Source organism: Terrapene carolina, unplaced genomic scaffold, assembly GCF_002925995.2.
Source record: "Terrapene carolina triunguis isolate 2854851 unplaced genomic scaffold, T_m_triunguis-2.0 Scaffold96, whole genome shotgun sequence".
Classification (NCBI taxonomy): Eukaryota; Metazoa; Chordata; order Testudines; family Emydidae; genus Terrapene; species Terrapene triunguis.
The window spans coordinates 14,138,960-14,165,529 of record NW_020664447.1 but is presented as its reverse complement, the minus strand read 5'-3'; the positions used below and the strand labels follow the sequence as shown (position 1 = coordinate 14,165,529).

At 41.5% G+C, this 26,570-nt stretch overlaps 1 protein-coding gene across 1 annotated transcript in view; it reads right to left on the bottom strand.

The window, feature by feature from the left end:
* The window catches only part of KIF18A (kinesin family member 18A), a 111,841-nt gene that overhangs the window by 49,682 nt on the left and 35,589 nt on the right, over positions 1-26,570 (bottom strand). The window contains exons 7-10 of the mRNA XM_024214882.3: positions 15,523-15,696; positions 14,864-14,938; positions 14,490-14,599; positions 7,379-7,541 (exon numbers count right to left, since the gene is read on the bottom strand). Of these exons, the coding sequence (XP_024070650.2) occupies positions 7,379-7,541; positions 14,490-14,599; positions 14,864-14,938; positions 15,523-15,696 (522 nt within the window). The remainder of the gene's footprint in view (positions 1-7,378; positions 7,542-14,489; positions 14,600-14,863; positions 14,939-15,522; positions 15,697-26,570) is intronic.

Sequence of the window (26,570 nt, the reverse complement as noted above, 5' to 3'; positions counted from 1 at the left end):
CAGCCTTTGGAGGTCTGTGTTATATTACTGACATAGTCCCCTGAGACTAGAGGGAACATCCCACATACAATAGTGGGGAAGTAGCACAAGTGTCTCTGGAAAGGACCAGCTACTGCATAATGATCTGGACAAATTGGAGAAACAGTCTAAAGTATATAGGATGAAATTCAATACGAACAAATCTAAAGTACTCCACTTAGGAAGGAACAATCAATGGGAAATGACTACATAGGAAGGAGCACTGCAGAAAGGGATCTGGGGGTCATAGTGGATCACAAGCTGAATACAAGTCAACGGCGTAACACTGTTGCAAAAAAAGTAGGGCTGTCAAGCGATTAAAAAAAATGTATCGCGATTAATCGCACTGTTACACAATAGAATACCATTTATTTAAATATTTTTGGATGTTTTCTACATTTTCAATATATTGATTTCAATTACAACACAGAATACAAAGTGTACAATGCTCTATTTATTTTGATTACAGACAGCTGGACTGTAAAAAACACGAACCACCAAAAAAGAAAATCAACCTTCTGTTGGTGGCATCTGACTCAGATGACGAAAATGAACATGTGTCGGTCCTCTCTGCTTTGGATTGTTATCGAGCAGAACCCATCATCAGCATGGACGCATGTCCCCTGGAATGGTGGTTGAAGCATGAAGGGACATATGAATCTTTAGCGCATCTGGCATGTAAATATCTTGTGATGCCGGCTACAAAAGTGCCATGAGAATGCCTGTTCTCATTTTCTGGTGACATTGTAAACAAGAAGTGGGCAGCATTATCTCCCGCAAATTGTAACCAAATTGTCTGTGCGCTTGGCTGAACAAGAAGTAGGACTGAGTGGACTTATAGGCTCTAAAAAGTTTTACATTGTTTGAGTGCAGTTATGTAACAAAACAAACAAACAAATCTACATTTGTAAGTCGCACTTTCACGATAAAGAGTTTGCACTACAGTACTTGTAGGAGGTGAATTGAAAAATACTATTTCTTTTGTTTATCATTTTTACAGTGTAAATATTTGTAATCAAAAATAATAGTATAATGTGAGCACTGTACACTTCGTATTCAGTGGTAGTAGTAGAAATCAATATATTTGAAAATGTAGAAAAACATCCAAAAATATTTAATAAATTTCAATTGGTATGCTATTATTTAACAGTGCGATTAATCGCAATTAATTTTTTTAATCACGATTAATTTTTTTTGAGTTAATCATGTGAGTTAACTGTGATTAATCGACAGCCCTAAAAAAAAAAGCAAATGTCATTCTGGGATGTATTAGCAAGAAACAAGAAGTAATTCTTCCACTCTACTCTATGCTGATAAGGTCTCAACTGGAGTACTGTGACCAGTTCTGGGTGCCACATTTCAAGAAAGATGTGGACAAATTGGAGAAAGTCCAGAGGAGAGCAACAAAAATGATTCAAGGTCTAGAAAACATGACCTATGAGGGAAGATTGAAAAAACTGGGTTTGATTAGTCAGGAGACGAGAAGATGGAGAGGGGACATGATAACAGTTTTCAAGTACATAAAAGGTTGTTACAAGGAGGAGGAAGAAAAAGTGTTCTCCTTAACTTCTGAGGATAGGACAAGAAGCAATGGACTTAAGTTGCAGCAAGGGCAGTTTAGGTTGGACATTAGGAAAAACTTCCCATCTGTAAGGGTACTTAAGCACTGAAATAAATTGCCTAGGGAGGTTGTGGAATCTGCATCACTGGAGGTTTTTAAGAGCAGGTTAGACAACCATGTGTCAGGGATGGTCTAGATAATACACTCAAGGCAAGACTAAGTAAGGGACTGAACTAGAAGACCTCTCAAGGTCCTTTCCGGTCCTATGATTCTATAAGGAGAGGACTATCAAGCAGCAGCAGAAAATGAGGCCCAGAGTTTAGGCCCAGCGCAGAGCTGAGGCCCAGACTTGAAGGTATTAGTTATGGAGGCTGAAGACTGGGGCTTTAAGAGCAAGTATGCATGAGCCAAACAAAGACATTGGCTCCAGAGGCAGCCCCATGTAAAGTGAACATGGCAAAGGTTAGTAGTAGCCCAAGATTGGTTCACAGAACGCAGTACTCAGGACCCAACCTCACAACAAATTTACATTGATTTCACAAATGCTAGTTAAGGTAATCTTCGTTCTCTGTTTTCACTTGCTCATTCTCTCAACAATTCTTCTTTTGGACTGAGACTTTCCATGTTTTCAGTCCACAGTTAGGTTCCTCCCTCCTGCCAGGATGGGGTCTACCCAAGCCTAGCATGGAGATGGGGGACATTTGGCTAGGAAAGTTTGCATAGCACCCAGTACTGCACACACTCAACAACTGGATACAATAACCAAGAAAAAAATAAAATGAATATTTCATAAATGAAAAATGTCCTTTAAAAATTCACTTTTCTTAGACACTCTCTTGTAATCGCATAGTATATTTTAGATGAAGAAAACAGAAGCAGTTAAGAAAAATAGCATACTTGCAAAAATAAGTGTAAGAACAAAAGCATAGCATACCAGGGAAACATGAACAGTCACTTTTATATCACATGACTGGATTAGAAATTACAATACAATTTGTTCCAACCAAATCAAAGGACATTCAATTTCAAGGTTACAGTGGCTTTTTTTTTTTTTTTTTTTAAATAAATAGGGTACCGCACTTATCCTACTTGACTCTACCAAGATCATGACTATAAATTAAACAGTAATCATAAAGCTACATTTAAGTACACAAGTATTAATTTTCTATGCAAATATCAAACATTTTATACAAAATGTTTGAACGAAATAAATGATTTAAAAAAAACAAAAAAACAAACAAAAAAAACTTTGTTAACACAGAGTTAAGGTTGCCTGGTGCTATCTTGTGCCCCTCCAAAACAGAGTCCTCAAATTTGTGAAAACCAGGAAATACAGAATTAAGGTAAATGCCCACACAATCTTAACTCTGCTCCTCTGAAGCTGGCAACAGGCAGTGGGAATTATCTTCATGCACTCCAGCTGCATTCACTGTTAGGTGTTGCTGTTTTGGATAGTGAAGGAATAAATTGGAGCAGCTTGAATGAACTGTGATTTTGATCTGAGCAGCTCTGGGTCTGAGTGCACCCCAGGTGTGTAAGCAAAGGAAAGAGGTACATATGTAACTTGAGGTTCCAGTCTACATCTGGCCTGTGTTATACCGGAGATCAGATTAAATGATCATAATAATCCCTTCTGGCCATGGAATATATGGATCATCTCAATACAGAAATGTAAGACTGAGCCAGAAGCAGAGCACTAGGACCTTCTTGCCATTGGTATTATCAGCAGTGAGGTGGGATATGAGAGCGGCCTCTGGATTTAATGATGGGCAGGGGAAATACAGGTTTAGGTGGTATCTTTTGTTCAAGTGTGAAAGGGTGGAAAGAGAGTATGAAATTATTGTTAAATTTTACAAGTGTGGTATTCTGTCAGTGGAGTAAGCTCTGTGAGCATAGGGCAAGTGCAGCTAGCACATGTCTATTACACATACTCCTACTCTGCCTTTACATTGTGTTATGGGCATATTGGGGCATCGCTCAAAGAGGGCAGAGTTAAGGCTGTCTGGGTGTTTTACCATAACTCTGTATTTTCTGGTTTACAGAAGTTTCAGTTTTGCTGAACTTGATGTTCTGGAAGAGCAAGAACTATCACCAAGCAACCTTAACTCTGCATTAATAAAGTTTTTGCTATTTAATTTCCTAGTTTTTTTAAACAGAAAGAGAAATGCTTGTTGGTAGGAGTTAATGGTCATTTAGGCAGGTGTAATTCTCACCTAGGTTTGCAGTTATATGTTACTGTGGCAAGGTTAATCATTAAAAGACCTGGTTTTATGTGGTGCTTTTCATCAGTAGATCTCAAAGAACTTTACATCATTATCCCCATTTTAGAGATGGAAAACTGAGGCACAGAGAAGTGAAATGACTTGCCCACGGTCATCCAGCAAGCCGATGACAGAGCTAGGAATAGTCCCAGTCCAATAGTCTTTCCTCTAGGCCACACAGTTGCTATGTGATTCCTTGATGCTCTTCACCACTCCTGTATATTTGCTATAGTGGAATGGGGATAATGGTCATGCTTTGAAATGTTTGCAGTGTGTAGTTAACAGGGCTGATGAGAGAAATCCCATGCAAGGTCTAGGTTTCAGAACCGTGTCACTTTTCTTACATGATTGTTACTGTAATTTTAAGAGAGTAAGAGAAGACTGGTGTGTCTATGTGCTTCTTCACCCTCTGCCTCATCATTCACCGCAACATGTAGCCCCTGCCACCAACATTTCCAGTTCTCCCTTCCCTTCCCAGCCCATTAAGCCATTACTTGGCACTGCAGCAGTCATTAACATTTAAGAAGTTGTTCCTTGCTGTCTCCTGCCTTATGCTGCTGAATACAGATATCACATGTAGCAGCCTACTGGCAGGCTGCATGCTACCTTGGTTATGTAGCCTTAACTGCACACCAAGCTGGACCACTCACTCCCACTATCCATCCCCAGTTGCGACTTTCTGCCCTTGTTTCCTCAGGAATGCCCTGGCCCACCCAGTCCCCACACAGGGGTGATGTGTACCATAACAATTCATTTTCTGGATTTCAGATATTTAAATTTGTGTTACTCCAACCCCTAATCCCAACTCACGTGCAAGGGCAGGGAGAGGGGCTCAGGTCCCAAAGAGCAGCAGCTCCTAGGACACACATCAGGCAGGGAGAGGGGCTCAGACTCTTGAAGAGGGGTAGGGCTCTCCCAGATTCCCAGGGGAAATTCAGGGTTGACAACCCCACACCCCCATCTTTCTCTGCGACTCCTCACATTCCCCAATCCCTCCATCCTGCCCCTTACCTGAACCCTCAACTCCTCTTCCATCCCCTATCACCCATTCCCATAAAATACTCCCATCCCTTACTGCAGACCCAAATCTTTCCCCTATTGCCACTTACAGGGAGGGGAGATTGGGGGTTCAAGAGTGAGCATTCGCATGTGTAATTTATTTTCTTTTAAAAAACAGTTTAAACACCTTCTGAATATTCTGCTGTATCAGATTATGTTTAAATAACCTAAAAAAAACTTAACAGAGGTGGATTTTCCCCAAATGTTTACAGTTCATTCTCAGATTTCTTTGCAAGGTAGGTTGCAAGCTTTTATGTTACCAGAATCTGAACTTCTCACATTTGGATAACTAACCCTATCCTACGCTACTCCAGGAGGCAAAGCCAACTTCAAGACAATCCATGCAAGTACGCAACTTTTGAGAATTTAGACCAGGTATACACTCAAAAGTTAAATCGACTCAGCTACATCACTCAAGGGTGTGAAGAATTTACACCTCTGAGAGACGTAGTTAAGCTGGCCTAGGCCTTGGTGTAGACAGTGCTAGGTTGACGGAAGGTTAATCCACCTCTTGGGGAATTTGATTAACTAAGCCAATGGGAGAATCCCTTCCCTCGCTGTAGTGAGCTGCTCCATTCATATGCGTGGGGGTTCCCTGCCCCCTTCCTCTGAAAAGTTTCTGATGTGTCAAGCATACCCATTCTCAGCTCCTCACCTCAGTGTCAGCAGTGCGTTCTCAGTGCATGTTCTCACATGCCTATTCTAAGATCCCTACCCAGAGGGGCAGGACTTCCTCATAGACTGGCTTACGGGGGGGGGGGGGAAAGGGGGGAGGAAGAGGTTGGTAGGGAATTTGAGTCCCTGGTGTAATGACTGAGCCCTGGTTTGATCTCTCTGAGCAAAAAAAACCAATGCCAGAATGTGCCAGCTTTTCACCCCCCCTCAGGGATTGTATCTTGGGATCCCCTTGGTGGCACCATATTTGGATCACTGACTATACTCCATGCAGCACATCAAATTTCAAGGCAATCTGATTAACTGTACAGATCTTAGAGCACTCAACTGAGCTTCAAACACAAAGCTAGTCTTAATCTTAACTATAGCAGAGCTACTGCTCTGTTAAAATGGAAAACCATATTATAATTGCTTCACTGTAATAGGTGTTGGAGAAATTATGATACAGGATAAAAATAATGTTTTACAGTAGTACTTCAAAATTCCATTCACTGCAGATTGTGACATGAAAAACGTCTGGAATATGCCAGTCACTCGAAACATCATTTGTGACAAGCACAAGATTTCTGAAACAGCAGCGCATTTTTTACCTTGACATTCTTCATAACAAGTTTAAACCTCCAAGTGAATCACTGCACACACTGGAAATCTGAAATTGTTGCCAGTTAAGTTAAATTTTGCTATAACAACTGATTAAAGAGAGGAAAAATTAAATCTATATTTTATAGCTGTAAATTTTTATTCCGAAACTAAATTAAGATTGAAGTGTTTTCAGGCTTTCCTGCCTACTCTTGGATCTTTTGTAAGAAGATTAGGACATCAAACTCTGAACAACAGCAATCATTTGAAATACAGGCCAATGGATTTTGAACTGCAAGGCCATTGATAGAACTGCTTTAAAAAATAGTAGCTTTCCTCTGTCAACCCTGCAGAAAATTTGGATTGCTTTAAGTTTGGCATGGAGCTTGACGAGGCTTGTTGTTACTACAGTGATACAAATGGACTTCTGAGATGACAGTGCCCTAAGTAGCTATGCCAGGTGTGCTGCTATGTTGGTAAGTTTGTTGTTGCACAAAAGCAGCATGGATATGTTCAGTCTAGTCAGATCTCAAGTTAGCAACTGTGAATCACATCTAAATTGAAATACTGAGAGATTTTTGTTTTTAGCCGCAACGTAAGTGTCAACACGTTCCCTTACTGTGTGAAAAGATAGTGCACCTCACATCAACACCACATTTTCTGTATTAATGTCAACTGTTAAAATGTTATCTGATTGTCAATACAGGGTACACTGCACTGTTTTGTTAAAGCTGTACATATGAACTTATGATGATCAATGCAATTTGCATTTCAACAATGTTAAGCATATGTTTATTGGGAATTACAACTGAATTATACACAGCTTGCAGAACAGGCACAGGTAACATGTCAGTTAAAATAAATCATATGGAAGAAAGGAAGTCTAGAACCCTTTTACTTTATATTAAAATTATACAATTTTTGCACTAAAAGCAGATATTCTTAATATCCATATGGTCCTGACTGAAGGAACACATTTAAAAGAATTCAAGTGAGTTAGGAACCTAAGGTTAATTTAGGCAAGTAACTTAGTCCTACTGATCTTTAGCAAGACTTGGGTTCTTAAGGGTCTACGTCGCTTTTGCAAATGGAATTCACAAGCTGAAGACACTTGAACACTTAAATACAAAAGGTTAGATAGCTGAACCAGATTAAAGATAAAAATTTCAAAACAGAGGTTCCATACTGTAACATGGCAAAATGAAGTGGTACAAAAATCACTCACCTTTTCTACTCTCTCTTCAGAGCACATCAACTCAATTTGTTCATGGAATTGTTTCTGGTAATGTGTTTTCAAAACGTTCTCTTTAAACCGCATTTCCAGCTTGAGGTATTCCTTTCTGATTTCCTCCCGGTTTATAAACAAACTTTTTAGAATTTCTCGAAATCTACCAGAAATAAGGGACAAGTTAAAAGAAACTGATTACACATGTAATCCTTTCATGAATGCCTGGTTTACTGTGATACAACAGAAGCAAACAAAATTCCAATTCTGAGCTAAAAAAGTAGATATGGAAAAATAAGGAATCAAAATGAGTAAGCGACCTCAAGAAAGGTGATATTCCTATTTATCTTTCCCAAAGTGGTAGTACAAAGAGCAAAGATTCTATAATGCAAATTAAGATCCATACAAAACAAGAGCACATATTCCAGTTTCAAAGGGGATTAAACTATCCTTGTTTAGTTTAGGAAGTCATTAAAAGGGTACATTTGTTTCTCTCTTCCCCCAAACAGCCACCACCACCACTACACAAGTACCGGTACTTCATTTTCAATAAAAGAGTTTAAACTATATACAACTCTGATATAAATATGAGACAACTGACACCCAAGTGCAGAGAATCTAAATTCCAAGAATTTAAATCTTTTCTGGTTTCTTCCGCCCCCCGCAGCTCTCAAGTTTTCAAGCTTTAATTTTAAAATAAAATGCCTTGCTCTTTTATTTGTGAAGCTGATATTTGGATTCAAGCAGATAGTAGCCAGACTTTCCTCACACAATGCGCTGTGCTCTAGTATTACAGAAGGCTTCCCATTTCCTTCTTTACTCAGCACGAGGTACCAGTCTATCCAATAGCTATGGTGACTGCTGCCACAGGCACCTAATGCCTCCTACAAATATTGCAACAGGACCCCCCTCACCCTTTGCAAATGAAGCCCCATCCACTGTGGGTGTCCCTCTCAACTGTTTAATTCCCTGCAAGATCTCATGCTTGCTTTGCAATTGCTTGCAGCTAATGGACAGTGAAACCATACTCAAATGCAATGAAGGTTTAGGTCCTAATACCTGTGAGGCTGAGGATGGAAAACTCGGGATGGAAGGATGTTTGGGAGAAGGGATCCAATTCTGGGGAAACCTTGATCTCTGGGTGGATTCAGGACCTACTTAGCCTTAATCCATCACTGTCCAGAGTATAAACCATTATGTAAATACATTACGAGTCTGCAAACACTAAAAAATGGTACTGTTGTACTATTATTCTTAACGGGGTCAGGGATGGGATATTCCCTCTGGAGTCTAATTATTACCATGTCCTTGCTAACACTGTTAACAGATGATAATCAGATATATCCAGTTTATTAATTCACCTAGTATATATCTGTCATGTTATCCTATTCATTTGAGAGAACCATAGGAATATGCTTATAATTTTTGAACATGCAGATATTCCAGATATGAAGTGCCAGCTGTATTTAGAAATATATACGGTAAAAGTGACATCTACAGAACTAGCTAAAAGAAAAAGACACCCCCTCCCCCTCCCACAGGGATTCCTGTGGTGTGGCTGGCTGGATATTTTTGTTTTCCAATAAAATGTGTTCCATCAGCAGCAGTTCCTTTTCATAACCTAAGAATGTTTGAATAACACTCATGTCTTATTCTAGTATTTTATAACCAGATCAAATAGAATTAAAGTAAGAACTCCTCTCCACACTGGCAGATATTCAACTACTTTGGCCAAAAATTTCCGGAGATTATTATTATTTCTGGATAGTAAGGTATATTTAAAATACATACCATTTTTTAATTTAGAGACAAACAAAAGCTTAAACATAAAATAAGTCTCAAAGAAATAAAGCATTCCATTGCAGACGATCAGAGCAGAGGGGCACACAACACAGAGATGGAACCATTTAGCTCAATTGTCCCATCAAGTATTTTCTAGTCCATCTATTCATTTGTAGAGTGACTAGCACAATAGTGCCCTGATCTTTATTGGGGGTATTTGCACTCTACTGGAATAAAGGGGAAAAATCACAATAAGTTATAATGATTATAAATGACTTGGGGCCTAAGCCTATAAGACAGTAACATTTTCAAAAAAATGTCTATGTCACTTAGGAGCCAGTCTCTTTTGAAAATTTTAATCTTATTGCTGAGTTCAGTGCTCACTGCCAGGAGTATTTAACTGGAACTAGTCACAGTAGTAAGCAGTTTGTTCAGGAGCTTTTGCAGGATTATGTCCCAAAGGTTTAAAAAAAAAACAACAACAACCCATCACAGATTGAGGAATAAACAACATACATTTTGGGAGTATTTATTAAAAAAGGATACCTTATTATTAAGCTAACAAAATTAAAGTTAACATCTAGAAATATCTGGAATAACTGAGTGGCCACAGAATCACCATCATCAGGCTCTACAACATCTTCAGAATTTAACAAATAATTCTTCCACACATTTGTCAGTCTGTATAATTTTAGATATGGAAAAAATATACTTTTGCAGAGGTATAGCAGGAAAAAACAGCAGCTTCTGTCTCAAGTTGTCAGACAGAAACATGCAAACTGCATCCAGTATAAAAATATTTTATTGTATTTCTCCCCTTCCCCATTCTCAGAAATGTTTGACAAGTACAATTAGAGTAGGTACATAAACAGGGACGGACATACCCACCTTTTTATTGGTTTAGATCCGGACATTTGATAGGAACTATACATTTGTAAAGATGAGACAAAGTTCTCTTCCTTCAAAGATAAAGTCTCACACATAATCAGGAGCCTCAGCATTAGGTTCTTCAGCTAAACCTAACATGCTGATTACATATTCGCTAGAAATTCTCCAAGATTCTAGTCTATTGCTAAAAAAACAAAACAAGCTTGTTTGCAAGCCTAAAACAGATTTGATATTTTGCAATTAAATTTTGAGTATATAAGAAAGACCATGCTGGGTCAGACCAAAGGATACTAGGCTAGATGGACCAGTCTCTGACAGTGGCCGGATGTTTCAGAGGGTATGAACAGAATAGTGTAATTTCAAGTGATCCATCCTGTCATCCAGTCCCAGCTTCTGCAAGCTGGAGGTTTAGTGACACCCGGAGCATGGGTATGCTTAGGGTGACCATACTGGCTAATAGCCATTATGGATTGATCCTCCATGAATTTATCTAATTCTTTTTTGAATTCAGTTATACTTTTGGTCTTCACAACATCCCACAGCAACAAGTTCCACAGCTTAACTGTGCAACGTGTGAAGTAGTACTTCCTCTTGTTTGTTTTAAACCTGCTGCCTATTAATTTCATTGGGTAAACCATGGTTCTTGTGTTATGTGAAGAGGCACAAAGCAAACAGAATCTTACTTTGTACTCGTGACTTGTCCTCATTTAATCTTGAGAGATGAAATATTATGAAAGTACTGTAATTTAGAGACATAAGAATCCAATTCTGCCTCTAGAGTTTTCCAGCTGAAAGAACAGCAAGGGCCAATTGGAGTAATGCCAGCTGGATAATTCTCAGAAACCTGATTGTGATGGGGTTCTAAAGGGATGCATCCAAGAAAAAAAATGCAGACATTTCTGACCATAGTCTTTTCCTCCCTTACAGAAGAGGCTGACCTAGGAAAATAGTCCAGACCTTGGGATAAATGAACATCAAAAAATTAAGTTATTTGTTCTCTCCCCCGGGAATACCACATCAAAAGAAGAAATAATAGAACAAGAGTGGTCAAACGTACTGATCCTCTGAGACACATATGACTATCCTCAGAAATTCGAGAGCCGGAGCACACCTGCTGTGGCTCCAGCCCCACTCCTGCTGGAGCACCGAGCTCCCAGCAGGTGTGCCTGAGACACTTTTCCCTACTGGGCATAAGCCCTTACCCCACACCCCACTGCAAGGCAGCGGTCCTGAGCTCTTCCCCCTCCCCCTCCAGTCTGGTAGATGGAGAATGGGGAATGGCGTGGGGGGGCTCTGTGAGCCACACTTTAACGGTAAAAAAGCCGCAGTTTGGCTACCACTGTAATAGAACATCACTAAGAGAAAAACACCCTCCCTAAAGACAAAAAAACTCAACGAAAACTGTGAGTTACAGAAACTAAGAAAGCTATAAATATAAACAAAGTCCAAGAGCTTGCCTATGAAACCTGGGCCTATACAGTACCCATTACGCAAAAAGAACACTGTCAGAGAAGTATTTGGCAGTAGCAACAACTAAGATAGGGTATGCAGACTTTATACAGTCTGACTGCATGCTAAAATAACTTTAATAAGTGGCTGTACTGAAAGCTAACAAATTAACGGACAGCGGAATACTCTTCCTCTCCTCAGAATGGCTGTCAGCAGCAGTGCAGGCTGGATGGCACCAGAGGCTGGATGGCAAGCAGGAACAGAAGCAGCAGAAGCTAAGGCTATTATTTTAGCCAGAGTTTCACATAACACAAATCATCAAAAAATGAAGTTCAATTTCTTAGCTCATGTCCCCAGATTCTAAAATAAGCAGAGCCTTACAAAATTATTAGTACAAAGAAAAAAATAGACCCCTTCATGTAAAATACTAGTTTGTCCAGAAATTTACACCACATTCCAGTCTTTTAAATAACTAGATCTTGGTCAGTTTCTTTGTACTTTTGATAAAATCTCAATAATTCTATGTTACTGTATAAGAAATTTAACATTTCATAGATTTATTAGGTCATCTAGACCAGCTTCCTACTAGGGCAGGATTGTTCTCTGTAGTACATTTTGGGAGATTTTTGACTAGCCTAGTTGTTAAAGTTCCATGGAATGGGCTTCAACTACTTCCCCTGGGAGACTACTCAACACCCTAATAGATCTGTCAGGAAACTTTTCCTGACATTGTGCCTAAGTTTTCCGTTTCCCAATTTCATTCTATTGCTCCTAGCTCAACACAAAACTGTACCATCCCAAATAATTCCGCTCTGTTCTTGGTGTTTACAAATGTCTGCTGTTCCCACACACTATGTATTGTTAAGTTAACTAAAAAAACATATATTGACAGTTTGGCTATTTATGTTTTTCTTTTTGAGTCCATTTCTCTAGCTTGTGGATTGCTTGCATTACTCCTCTCTGAATTCTCAGCAGTCTCAATATTTTTCCTGATAAAATGGTGCCCAGAACTGAGTAATCCTCTCCCTACTCTATGAATCCTATGTATGGTGCTCAGAATTACATTAGCAAAAATGACCAGTGCATCACCTTGCAAACACCATCTAATTTGTTATCCACTATGAGACTTAGGTATGCTTCAGCATTACTGCAGGATAGTTTTCCAACTATTGACCATTGTTTTCAGACCCTTTTCCTCCCATTTTATAGGGACCTTTGTGAAATCTTAAAGTGGATAGGCAAAATTGACACATGGCTTCGAATCACTTTACAGCAGGAATAAAATCAATATATTTCTGACTCAACCAAAGATAGGGATAGCAAACCTTACAGTATCAGCATTACATTATAGGATTAGTGAAACTGCATTTTGTGAAGTTTTAGTTTCACCATATACACCATAATCAAGTACTTTAATTAAAACTTTTAGATTCAAGGGGTCTATTTTTATGCATTCCAAATATATTTGTGAGATTTTTCCCAATATATTTGTCTTTCAATATTAGGGAAGAATTGCATTACACTATATGAATTCTTGGCTAGGAAAAAAAATTGTGTATTAGTGTGCGGATAAATCCCTGCCTTTAACAGTACAACAGTATCTAGACCAAGATATATCAGTAGTTAAAAAGATAAATTAACTGACAGTTTATTGAACTTCAGTACCTCTAACATACATAAATCACAGATGACACAAATTGAACAAATTGTAAAAAAAAAAAAAAAAAGAGTGCATACAAGATAAACATTTTAAAACAAAGGCTCAATGGTGAAGTTCAGATTTTTGTAAGGCTCAGTGCTCAACGGTAAACAAACACTGCTGACCAGAGTAAATAGACACACTTTTGTCAAACTGGTAAATATTTAATAGGAAAATATCTACAGATCTCAGAACTTCACCAACCGTCCCCCCCCCCCCAAATGCTGATGTATGTGAACTGAGTGGGTACCTTGACTTCTATAGAACTCAGTGTTTTACCCAATAATTTAGCTAGATAGTTAAAGCATCAAATGCTTACTTCTTCTGTTTTCCTTTTAAAAAGAGATAATCAGTCAAGATTTTTTCAGAAAACTTTTTATTTTCAAATTATCTGAATACATTTCACGTTCCATTAGAAACAAAGAGGATGAGAGACTGGGTAAAATCAATTTGTGCTTTTCTATTTGGCCACTAATTGGTAAGCAGACCAATGTCCTTTTCAGGATTCCAGGACTGCAGTGTTTTGGTTTATTTTATTTTTTTTGGTTATTTTTTAGCCACACAACTTAAGGAGGATTTTCAGTTAATACGTCACACTTTTTCATCTTTCACACACTTTACAAGTATTTCTTAATTTATACAACATGTCTCAATCAAGTATCATCATTTTACAGGTTTATTAAAAGATTCAACTATCTGCTTTTTTTTTTTTTGCTGTATAGTGTGCATGGTTTCTGAACCTTTAAATACAAAGCTCAATATAATGAAATTTATACCCTGTTGCTACTTGTTTTTGCTGAAGAACTAGCTCCAGTCCAGCACTTAAACTTTTTTTTTAAAACAGGAAAAACTAGATTATTCCTTTACAGTAGTGTTTTTGCCATCAGATTATAATAAATGGAAGATATGGCCTTTAATATATAGCTTTAGAAAGCTCATATGCCTATATTGAAACTTAATAGCTGAAAGTTTATCATTGAATAGGAAGTAAAAAAAATGTTCATTAAGGTCACCAACTGATATTTTTCCTGCCATTAAGTTAAAGTTCTGTAGCAGAGTCAAGAGAGACCAATTACAAAGAGTCTGTCATGAGATTTGATTTATTTTAAATCCCTCCGTCAAGATGTACTGTAAAACGATATTGAGTATAATGTCACATCTACTTTAGAGAGATCAACATGAATCAAGCTGAAACAAAGTTTTTTTTTAAAAAGTATAGACCTGACTTTACAACACTCTGGTAAAATTCTGCAAATCTAAATTTGTCAAAATGAGACCTTAATATGATGTTACCTTTGTATTTCCACTTGCTGCTGGTTTGAAAGAACACTTGTACCATGATTTTCAGGAATGGCTGCTTTTTCTTCTTCATATGCTCTCAGCTTCTCTTTCAGCATTATGATCTGAAAAAAGAGGACAATATGTTTTGATTGAAATACAAAGCTTGCCTTGTGTAATTTTTCACCATCTTTCTGTGCTTCTCCTCTTGTAAGAGGCATTTTCAAATTAACAGTTAGGGATATCCCCCTGAATAGACCATGGAAACATTTGCTCCTTAGGAAAACTACAGAGAAATGGTAAGACAAATCTTACCCAAAACTTTCATTTATTATACACTTTCTGCTTATAACTCAGTATAGTAATTATAGTGATTAAGACTGACATACCTCTTTCTTTTGTTCATTGCAAATCTTAACATATTGACTTATATGACTGTCCAGACTAACAACATTGCTTTTCAACTGTTAAGGAAAAGAGAAAGTTAAATTTTAACAACATTCTTTATGATACATCATACACAGTAACTGCACTAGATACAAATATCACTAATTAAATTTGTACTGTATTACAAGATGAGACAAAAGTATGTTGTTAGATCAGATTGGAAGCCAGAAGACTGTGGTTCTATTCCTAATTCTGCCAGTGGTTATGGGCACGGTCTGCATGTCCAAGGGCACATGTTTCACAAATATAGAAAATTGGGGATAATGATATCTAACTACCTTTGTAAAGTACATTGTGATCTATGGTTTCCCTGGGGCAAATAAAGTTTGCATTCTTGAAGACTAGCACTGGCATTTACCTTAAACGCATGATATTTGATTTCTAATGTAACTCATCTTAAAATATTTAAGAAGTAGAAAATATAAATAAGAAAATAAAGTATATTAGACTAGATGATTCAACAGAATTTTGATGCAAAAGCCAAGTAAATTGTAAGTTACATGGTTCTTTAGATACATAACTGCTTTGTTCTTTCAATCCTATGCTATTTTAATTTTGTAGACTCTAATACTTCCAAAATAAGTTGTATAAATTTACTTACAGAAGATTTAATATCTTTTGCTCTGTTTGCATACTTAAGAGTGTTGTAAGTGTCATCATAGAACATAGAAGAAGGACTAACAGCAGCTATCATTATAGTCCGACAATTCCCTCCAAGAGAATCTTTCAGTAAACGAGTAAGCTTGCTGTTACGATAAGGAATGTGTTTCTTGCTCTGGAATAAAAAGTGACAAGTGTTTTTATGGATTATGGAAGTTAGTATATTTGACCTACCTTAAAAGTCTGTTTTAAGATTTAATAATCCCACGAAGACAACAGTACATTTATTAGTGGCAAGTGGTAAAGCCTTATAATCTTTCACTTCCATTAGTAATCTTCCTCCAAATCACACTGTCCACTTTAAATCTTTCCCCACAAAAATCAAGGATTAGTGCATTTATTGCTTGAATTTTTTAAAGTTAGCCATTTGCTTTCTATACCCTAGATAGCTGAGAATGGCGATTTTTGTGATGCGGACAGCCTTGTACTGGCACAGAAAATGGACTATGGTGGAATCTTTATCATCTATATTAAAAACAAACAAAAAAGTTATCTACCTCTCGGAACAGTTGTTCTTTGAGATGTGTTGCTCATGTCCATTCCAAGTAGGTGTGCTGTCTGCACAGTCGGAAGGTTTTTCCCCTAGCGGTACCAGTCAGGTTGGCTGTGCAGTTCCCTGGAGTCGCGCCTTCATGGCGGTGTATATAGGTCCCCGCCAACCCGCTGCCTTTCAGTTCCTTCTTGCCGGAGACTCCGACAGCGGGGAGGCGGGTGGGTCTTGGAATGGACATGAGCTACACATCTCAAAGAACAACCGTTATGAGAGGTAGGTAACTGTTTTCTCTTATTTGAGTGATTGCTCATGTAGATTCCAAGCAGGTGACTCCCAAGCCTTACTAGGAGGCGGGGTCGGAGTTTATGGAATCTCTGATTGTAGCACCGCTCTGCTGAAAGCTGCATCATCTCTGGTCTGCTGTGTAATTGCGTAGTGCGATGAAGGTGTGGACTGACAACCACATCGCTGCCCTGCAGAGGTTTTGGATAGGAATTTGTGCCAGGAATGCAGCTGAAGATGCCTGCGCCCTTGTGGAGTGTGCTATCAGTGCAGGGGCAGGTATCTTTGCCAACTCATAACATGCCTGGATACAGGACGTGATCCAAGAAGAGATCCTTTGGGATGAGAATGGAAGCCTCTTCATGCGCTCCGCAATCGCAATGAAGAGTTGCGGTGATTTTCAAAACGGCTCTGTTCTTTCAGTGTAGAAGGCTAATGCTCGTCTGACATCCAGGGAGTGGAGCATTCGTTCCCTGTTGCTAGCGTGTGGCTTAGGAAAGAACACAGGAAGAAAAATATACTGGTTCGCATGGAATTGTGAAACTACCTTCAGGAGGAAGGGCGGGGGTGGTCGCAACTGCACCTTATCCTTATAGAAGACCTTGTATGGTGGCTAGCCTTAAGCTCAGCGACCCTCCTGGCTGAAGTTATAGCTACCAAGAATGCTACTTTCCAGGAAAGGTATAGGAGAGAACATGTTGCTAAAGGCTCGAAAGAAGGTCCCATCAATCTAGAGAGCACAAGGTTGAGATCCCCTGGGGGAATTGGCTGTTTTACTTGAGGGTAGAGCCTATCTAATCCCTTGAGGAAGCACTATGGAGTTCGTGAAAACTGAGCGACCAGCCAAACCGGGGTGGAAAGTTGAGATAGCTCCTAGGTGCACTTTTATTGATGATACCAACAGACCTTGCTGTTTTAGATGCAGGAAATAGTCCAGGATAAAAGGAATCGATGACTGTAAAGGGGGAGTGTGTTTTTGTATTGCCCAAATGGAGAATCTTTTCCACTTGGCCAGATAGATGGCCCTAGTGGATGGCTTCCTGTTGCTAAGGAAGACTTCTCTAACAGAGACTGAGCATGTGAGATCAGAGGGGTTTAACCACGGAGTTTCTATGCCGTGAGATGGAGAGACTTCAGATTGGGATGCTGGAGACAGCCATGGTCCTGGGTGATCAAGTCTCGGACCAGGGGCAAGGTTACAAGCATGTCCATTGACAGGTCTAGAAGCATGGTGAAGCACTGCTGGCAGGGCCACGCTGATGCTATTAAGATAATTGATGCTCCCTCCCTTCTGACCTTCAGCAGGACCTTGTGTACAAACAGGAAGGGCGGAAAAGCGTAGAGTAGATGGTCCCTCCAAGGGATGAGAAAAGCATCTTTGACACAGCTCAGGCTGTGATTCAGGAAGGAGAAAAATTGGTGACACTTCCTGTTGTACTTTGTTGCAAACAATCTATCTGGAGAAGCCCCAACCGTTGGAAGATGTTGATCACAACTTCTGGGTGGAGGGACCACTCATGACTGTGAAATGTGAAATGACCTGCTCAGATGATCGGCCAGTTCGTTCTGGGAATCTGGAAGGTAGGATGCCTCTAGGTGTATCGAATGGGCAATGCAAAAGTCCCACAGCTTAAGGGCTTCCCGGCACAGGGGAGGAGAGAGCACCACCCTGTCTGTTTATATAGAATATTGCTGTTGTGTTGTCAGTCGATACAGATACATATCTGCCCTCTAGATGGGCCTGAAATGTCTGGCAGGCAAGGTGGACTACCCTCAGCCCCTTGACGTTGATGTGCAGCAAAAGTTCTGCCTGGGACCAGAGGTCCTGAGGCCTGCGACTTTCTAAGTGTACCCCCCAACCCATCGTCAACTCGTCTGTTACTAGAGACAATGAGGGTTGAGGCCCGGAGAAGGGCATTCCCCCATACACCACTTGTGGGTTGAGCCACAACTTGAGGGATTCGATAACCGGGGGAGTGAGTGTAATCAACTTGTCTGGGTGGTCTCTATTTGGTCTGTACACCGAGGCTAGCCAAGCCTGAAGGGGATGGAGACGCAACCTGGCGTGCTGTACTACATACGTACATGCGGCCATATGGTCGAGCAGCTTCAGGCAATTCCGTGCCGTAGTAGTGGGTATCGCCTGAGTTCCTCTATGATGGCACCCACTGTGAGAAAGCAAGTGTTTGGAAGGAAAGCCCTGGCTTGACCAGAGTCCAGGAGAGCACTGATCAATTCTATTCTCTGAGTTGGGTTTAGGGTCGACTTTGCCACATTCAGTATCAGGCTGAGCCTGTGGAACGTTGTCCGAAGTAGGCTCACATGGGCCTCCACTTGGGCCCTGGAGCAGCCTTTAATTAGCCAGTCATCGAGGTACGGGAATACCTGTACCTTCCGCTTCCGCAGGAAAGCTGCCATGACTGCCATGCACTTGGCGGCCCCTCGGGTGTCCACCAAGAGGCTGAAGGGGAGAACCATAAACTGATAGTGAGCGTTGCTGATCACAAAGCGGAGGAACCAACTATGGGGCGGGACTATGGACAAGTGAAAATACATGTCCTTCAAGTCGAGGGTGGCTTACCAGTCCCCCAGATCCAGAGGGGATAATGGAGGCCAGAGAGACCATGCGTAACTTTATCTTCTTCATGAATTTGTTGAGGTTTCGCAAGTCTAAAATAGGTCTGAACCCACCCTTGGCCTTCGGGATTAGGAAATACTGGGAATAAAATCCCCTCCCCCTGAATTCTAGACAGACCTCCTCTATCACCCCGAGTTGTAGGAGTGTTCGCACCTCCTGCATGAGAAGTTGCTCATAAGAAGGGTCCTTGAAGAGGGTCAGGGAAGGAGGATAGGAAGGCGGGAGGGAACAGAATTGGAGAGAATATCCCAATTCTACCAGGCTCAAAACCCATTGGTCTGAGGTGATTTGCACCCAGGCATGGTAGAAATGGGATAGACGATTCACGAAGGGAAGGAATCCGGGATCTGAACTGGTGAGTCGCCCTCGGGCGCACCCTCAAAAGTTTAGCTTGGTTGCTGGAGGATGCTTCACTGAGCCCTGGCCCTGGTTAGAGGAGGATTGAGAGGGCCCCGCTTCTTGCTATAGTCCTGCCTAGGCAGAGCTGGGTAGAAGCAAGGAGCAGGCTGTGGTTTCAAATGCTTCCTTTGGGGGGCTGGCGTATGAATCCCAAAAGACTTCAGAGTTGCCCTTGAGTCCTTTAGGCTGTGGAGCTTAGTGTCTGTTTGCTCTGAGAAGAGCCCTACACAGTCAAAGGGAAGTCCTGAATGGTCTGCTGGAGCTCATGCAGGAGTCCTGACCCCTGAAACCATGAGCTTCTTCTCATAGCTATGGCTGTTGCCATGGTACAAGCTGCCGAGTCTAAGGAGACCTATAAGGAGGTCCTCGCTACAACCTTGCCTTCCTCCAGGACAGCAGCAAATTCAGAGCGGGAGTCTGCCGGAAGAAGCTCTTTACATTTGGACAATGTGTTCCAGGAATTAAAACTATAGAGGCTGAGGACTGTCTGTTGGTTGGGAACTTGAATACCTTCCTACCAAAGAGGTCTAGCTTCCTAGCCACCTTGGACTTAGGGGGTCGGTCCCAGCTGTCCCTGTCTTCTCTTCTGGTTGGCTGCCTCCACCACCAGAGTGTCCAGCTGAGGGTGAGTGAACAAGTACTCATAACCTTCTGAAGGGACAAAGTACTTTCCCCATCCCTTCCCCTCAACTTTTGCCATGTAGGGGAAAAAGAGGTGGGTATTTGCCACAACGCTTTTGTAGTGTTATTGATGGTTTTAATGAGAAGCAAAGCCACCCTTGAGTGACCCTTCGGCACCAGAATATCAACCAAGGGGTCGGTCTCCTCTGCCACCTCCTCTGCCTGCATGCCCAAATTTTGAGCCACCCTTCTGATCAATTCCTGGTGGGCTCTGTTGTCCATGGCTGGTAGCGTGGTGGATGTGCCTGCCATAGCTTTATCAGGGGAAGATGAGGAAGATGCACCGTGGGGCACTGGGTTTTTCTGCCTCTCTGGTTTATAGGGATCCCCTTGCACTGAAGTGCCCTGTATGATGGCAGTAGTGGTGCTGGCCTCCACGCCTGTTTTGGTACCGGCCCCGGCTCCTGCCGCTATTTCGGTGCTGACCTGTGTGCCCAACGCGCGTCCACGCGGAGGTTCGCAGGCAACAAATACTGATGAAGATGGAGGGACCTGTGCTTCCGAAACCACAGACAAAGATCTCGACCCCGGCCTTTGGACTTGGTAGTAGGCCCACGGGGTCCAGAAGGGTCACTGAGCCAGTGCCTGCCACTGTGGTGGCCATGCCATTATAGGCAAAGGCTGCCCTTCCTCCTGTCTGGAGCAGTGCCACGAACAATGCCGACATCGCCCAGAGGTGTATGATTCCGCCTCTGATGAGGACTCTGAGCCCAGTGACCACAGTGGTGTGGAGTGCGATGGTGCTGGGGTGAGGACGAGCGGTGCCGCATTATCGCTGGCTTACCCTTAGAGGGCACGATGCCTCTCTGCAGTGGTGCCAGTGCCCGGATGGGGGACTACGCTGTCATTGCTATGAGGTCTCTGGCTGCCTCAAAAGGTGTCCTTCATGGAGGAGAGGTCTAAATCCTCCTCTCAACCCTCCCGGCACCAGGGAGTCCATTAGACCCATACTCGACAGACCTCCCTGTGAGGCCAGAGTCGATGGTGCTGGCTGAGTAGGAGAAGGAGCAGGGTGTGCCGGCATGGGACACACCCCATTGGTGCCTCCTCGTTCCACTGCTTTAGTGGGAGAGCAACCTCTGTCTGACCTCTTCTTTTTGTGCGACACCGGCAAATGGGAGCGGTGCCAGGTGCTCGCACCAAAGGAGGTCTTCGGCACCAGGGACTGGTGGTGCCGAGGTCCCTGGAGCCCATGTCCTTTCTCGGCACGTTGCCTCTGTTACCAAGGCTAGTGCGCTGTTCACAGAAGTGCTGGGCTTGGGGTCGGACGCTGCTGAAGTTGGCTGGGGATGAAGGGCCTACTCCATGAGGAGCCATTTCAGGCTGAAGTCTCTCTCCTTTTTTGTCTTCGGGCAGAAGCCTCTGCAGTTTTTACACTTATCAGTCTGATGGGCTTCCCCCAAAGACTTTAAACAGGAGTTGTGTGGGTCTCCCTTTGCCATGGATTTTAAACAGGACTTGCATGGCTGAAACCCTTGAGACCGAGGCATGCCCCAGTCCCTGGGAGGGGAAACAGTGCGGGAAAACCCCCAACTGAAACACATCTAAGATAAGTAAAAACTACTTGACTAACTAATACTAAGTTTTGAACTATTTATAGGGTCAACAACAAAGAGTCCACTAGGGGATCGCTTGCTATAGCAAGAGAGCTGCTCAAACGACCATCACTAGCGGTAAGAAGGAACTGAAGAGGCAGTGGGTCGGCAGGGACCTATATACAACATCTTGAAGGCGCAACTCCAGGGGGCTCCACAGCCGACCCGACGGGTACCGCTAGGGGAAAAATGGTCTGATGACCGTGCATGCAGTGTGTGCACACCTACTTGGAATCAACACGAGCAATCACTCGAAAAATAAACTTTTCACAATACCCATTGAATCGCCATCAGATACGATTGTAGCTACTAAGGACCTCATCGTGCACCAAATAAATCCACAGGGTAAGATTCCCATAGAGACAGGACTCAAATGCTCACAGGCCCTTGTAGCCTTAGAGATTTGGTGGCTTTGTCTGGGCCAGCAAGGGAATAAAACCCTAAAACCCTTCCACGCCTCCTTCTGGGCTTGAGAAGAGCTCCGTGGCTGAAGGATGCAGCACACATTTATTGGCTCTTGTACATCCAAGAGGACTTATAACCCTTCTCCCTGCTCAGGGCTGCTATTCCATGCCAGGAAGGAATGTTCCACACTCATGGGGGTTAGAGTACTGAGAACTGGTAGGTAAGGTCCAATGGGAAGAAAATCTAAAGGAAAAAGTTGTTCGGGAGAGTTGGCAGTTTCTCAAGGAGACGTTATTAAAAGGCACAACTGCGAACTATCCTGATGCAAAGGAAAGAGAGGAAAAAATAGGAAGAGGTCAATAGGACTCCATCAGGAGCTCTTTAATGACCTGAAAATTAAAAAGGAATCCTACAAAAAGTGGGAACATGAACGAATTGCTAAGGAGGAGCACAAAAAAAAAAAAATAGTACAATCGTGTAGGGACAAAATCAGAGAGGCTAAGACACAAAATACATAGTAGGAGACATAAGTCAGTAAGAAGTGGTTCTTTAAATATATTAGGAGCAAAAGAAAGATGAGATACACTGTAAGTTCCCTACTTAGAGGGGAAGGAGAGCTAATAACTGATGACATCAGAGTGCTTAAAGCCTATTTTGCTTCAGTCGTCACTGAAGAAGTTAATGGTGACCAGATAGTCAACACAATTAATATTAATAAGGGGGAAGGAATGAAAACCAAAATAGGGAAAGAACAGATTAAAGAATATTTAGATAAGTTGGATGTACTCAAGTTGGTTAGGCCTGATACATTCATTCTAGGGTACTTAAATTAAGGAACTAGCTAAAGTAATTTTGGAAGCATTAACAACTATCTTTGCAAACTCATGGAGGACAGGTAAGGTTCCAGAGGACTGGAGAAGGGAAAACATAAAACCTATCGCTAGGAAGGGAAACAAGGGGAACTTGGGGAATTATAGATCAAACAGTCTAACTTTGTTTAATTTTTCCAGTTGCTCTGCAACTATCAATCGATTTGTAAGCACGGTAGCTGAAGTCTACGTACTTAGATCAACTTACCGTGGTGTCTTCACCACGGTGAGTTGACTACTGCCACTCCCCCGTCGACTCTGCCTGCGCCTCTCACTGAGCTGGAGTACAGGAGTTGACGGGAGAGCGCTCAGTGGTTGATTTATCGCATCTAGACTCGATGCGATAAATCGGCCCCCGCTGGATCGATCGCTGCCCGCCGATCCGGCCGGTAGTGTAGACATACCCTCAGTTAGCAGGGATCTACTCCTTCCTGCTTCTCAGTTGCTATTGCAGAGTTGCCTGCTTCTAATAAGCTTCCAGAAGGCTCTTCAAAAATTATCTAGCAACGCATTTTATACTATGAAGTGAAGACTGTAAGCAAAAGGAAGGCATTTTCCCCCTTCCAGATAAAGTGCCACTGCTGTAAGTACTCATGATGGGAAGACACAAAGTGCACTTTCAATACTGAACCTGAATACATAGTGCAAGCAGCAGTGTTAAAAATGTAATAAATTATTTTAATCTATAAAACTGAATTATTTTATTATGGAATATTCTGTAACCCTGTGATAAACTGATGACAAAAATCCAGAGCAACTAAGACAGATAGCTGAAACAATATTTAGTTTTTCTTTCTTCACAAGTTTCCTGCTGGCTAATTCTATAACTAATACAAAAGAGCGAGATGAAGTAATTAGTGCCATAGGCTAATGCCAATACTTTGCAAACATTTAACTATAAAAGAATTATGAAAAAGCCCTAACCATGTGAAAATATTGAGTTGGAGCATCAGGACTCCAGCTTAATGTGTGACAGTACAGCAACCACAAAGACAGCAAGAGGCACTTCACCTTCAAAAAGATTGATGCCACAGCTGCATTTATGATTACAACAGAAGTTATTCTTTTAGGGTCTTCCATTAAATATGCATTTTAGGCTTTTTTAAGGACTGCAGTTATGCAATAAACACAACCATTTAGCATTATCAACTTTATTATTTTAAAATGTCATGAGAGTTTGTTTAAACATAAGAAAAGATTTTGGGATTGTTCACTTCTGAAAGTGAATGAAAGTAGTTAGATAAGTTATTATTAAGGATATTAAATATAATTAGGTAAGGACCAATAGTGTGTTTGGCACTGTACAGGATCCAACTAGCTCCTGCCCCATTATGAGTACACTTACAATCTAAGAACCAAGGTGGGTGAAGTAACATCATCAGGTCTAGATCTGGGGAAGAGCTCTGGGTGGCTCAAAAGCGTGTCTCTCCCACCAACAGAATTTGGTCCAATAAAAGATATTACCTCACCCACCTTGTCTCTCGAACATCCTGGGACCGACACAGCTACACCTACACTGGATACAATATAAGAACCAGACAGATAAGACTGGATAATACCTAGCTCTTAATACAGCACTTTTCATGAGTACGTCTTAAAGTGCATTCAGAGACCTAAAGAAGCTTGCAAGTTTTGTTTTATTTTTCTCTCTCATTAGAATTAGTTTTTCCTGATTTCACTCAATGTAATAATGGAGTGGAGAAAACTATTTTTTAACTTTTTATAATACTGAGGAAGAAACAAGTATATTAGAATGATCTGAAGGAGGACAGCAGAGGTCTAGCATATTCGATATGTGGCGCAAGTATGTACTTGGCCCAACTCAACCATTCCGCCACTGCTGCTATCCATGCTACCGTGGCTACAATGCTATTTATATGCATGCTAGCTTAATAAAAGCTAGTGTGAGCATGTGTACGTGAGCAGGGGAATTACTGCCTTAGCTTGAAGTGTTATTCCTGTGGGAATTCTGCGCCACTGCACATGTAGAATTTGCACAGAAATTAATGTTTTTTGAGCAGAATTTCCTTTTCCTCCACAGAAATGAGCTGCAGAGCTGCTGGCTGCCACTAGGGGCTACTGGACCCAGCAGAGCCCAGCTCGCACATAGAAGACGCTGCCAGGGGAAGAGGGAGGGAGCTGGAGGGTTCGGAGCTGCTGCAGCTCTCAGCATGCCCTGAAGGAAGGAGGCAGCCTGCAGGAAACTCCATACAAGCCTGGGACCCAGCATCACGCTGTTTCTCCCTCTGGATCCATGGGCTCTGGGTGTATGCGTGCGCGAATGTCTGGGCTGGGGGCCCGCAGCTGGGGTCTGGGTGGGGAGGGAGTAGGGGGTGATTGGCCTGGGGGTGTGTGGCTGGGCTTGGGGGATAAAAGGTGTGGATTTCTGGCCCCCCTTCTGGACTCTCGCGAGGAGGAACTAGATTTTCATAGGGGTTTCCTTAAATCTCTACTCCTGGAGGAATTTTTTTGTCTCTGTATTGTGATAGACATAGTTTCTGATAGGTATTTTGAAATAAATTACCAAAATAATTGAAACTGGTGTGATTATATAGTATTATTTTGACAAAATTTGCAGAATTTTAAAATATTGTGCGCAGAATTTTCCCAGGAGTTAAGTGTAGACATAGCTCTAGGGAGCAAGAAGGAGTCGGAGGAGGGATGTAAAGAGAGGATTGACATGGCTTTACTGGTAGATAAGGAAGAACTTTAACAGCTGCATTTTAGATATACTTTAGAGGAGTGATATGGGTTTTAGGGAGTCCAGAGAGGAAGAGGGGTTACAGTAATCAAGTCAAGAGATGTTTAGACAACAGGACAAAAAAGAATGGTAATTTAAAAAATGTTGAATAGAAAGAAAAGACAAGATGAGGTGACAGTTAATTTTGTTCCTGAAGTCTTCTATCTCTTTGCACATGAGCAGACATACATACACACAAATTAGATAAACTGTCCAACTATTTTTGTTTTAACCTCCTGCCAGATAAGTATGACTGTTTCTTGTCCCAATTTATCCAAGTTAACTGGGCAAGAAGAGGAAAATAACTATATTTTTACCTCACTGCCTGCTCAGGGAATGGGGAGGGAATTTCCTTTGTACTGACACTAGCATGTGCTACTCCTTCAGATTTCATATCACATTGGGTTTATTTTTCCTAGCACAAGTTTCTTTATGGTACAGCTTGCTGAAGGGGTTTGACAGTTACTCTTCCACAATTTAGCTCTGCAGTTCTCTGGTGCTGTTGATGTTGCAATACATTTTCTGTCAGATGAAATTTACAAGCACATTACCCTGCTTGACAGAAACAGTGAGCCACAAGGATTTCCTGAGGAGAAACTCCCACATGCTGTGTGAGACATTTTGCCGGCTTTTCTTTTGGCTGGGGTAACATTTTTCAACTATACCAATTACATAGCCACCCTGACACAAACTTTCAAAAACATAAAACATTGAGTGAAATGTGCCTTGACTCCAGAAGGAAAAATACCCTCCGTCTTTTTTCTCCAATTATTTAAAACCATTTGGAAGACTGTATATCAGTGGTCTCAGGGCCCACAACTGTTGTTAATGTAAGATTTGTCCAACATAGCATGTGTGGCTATAGAGAACAGGAATCTTAAGTCCTT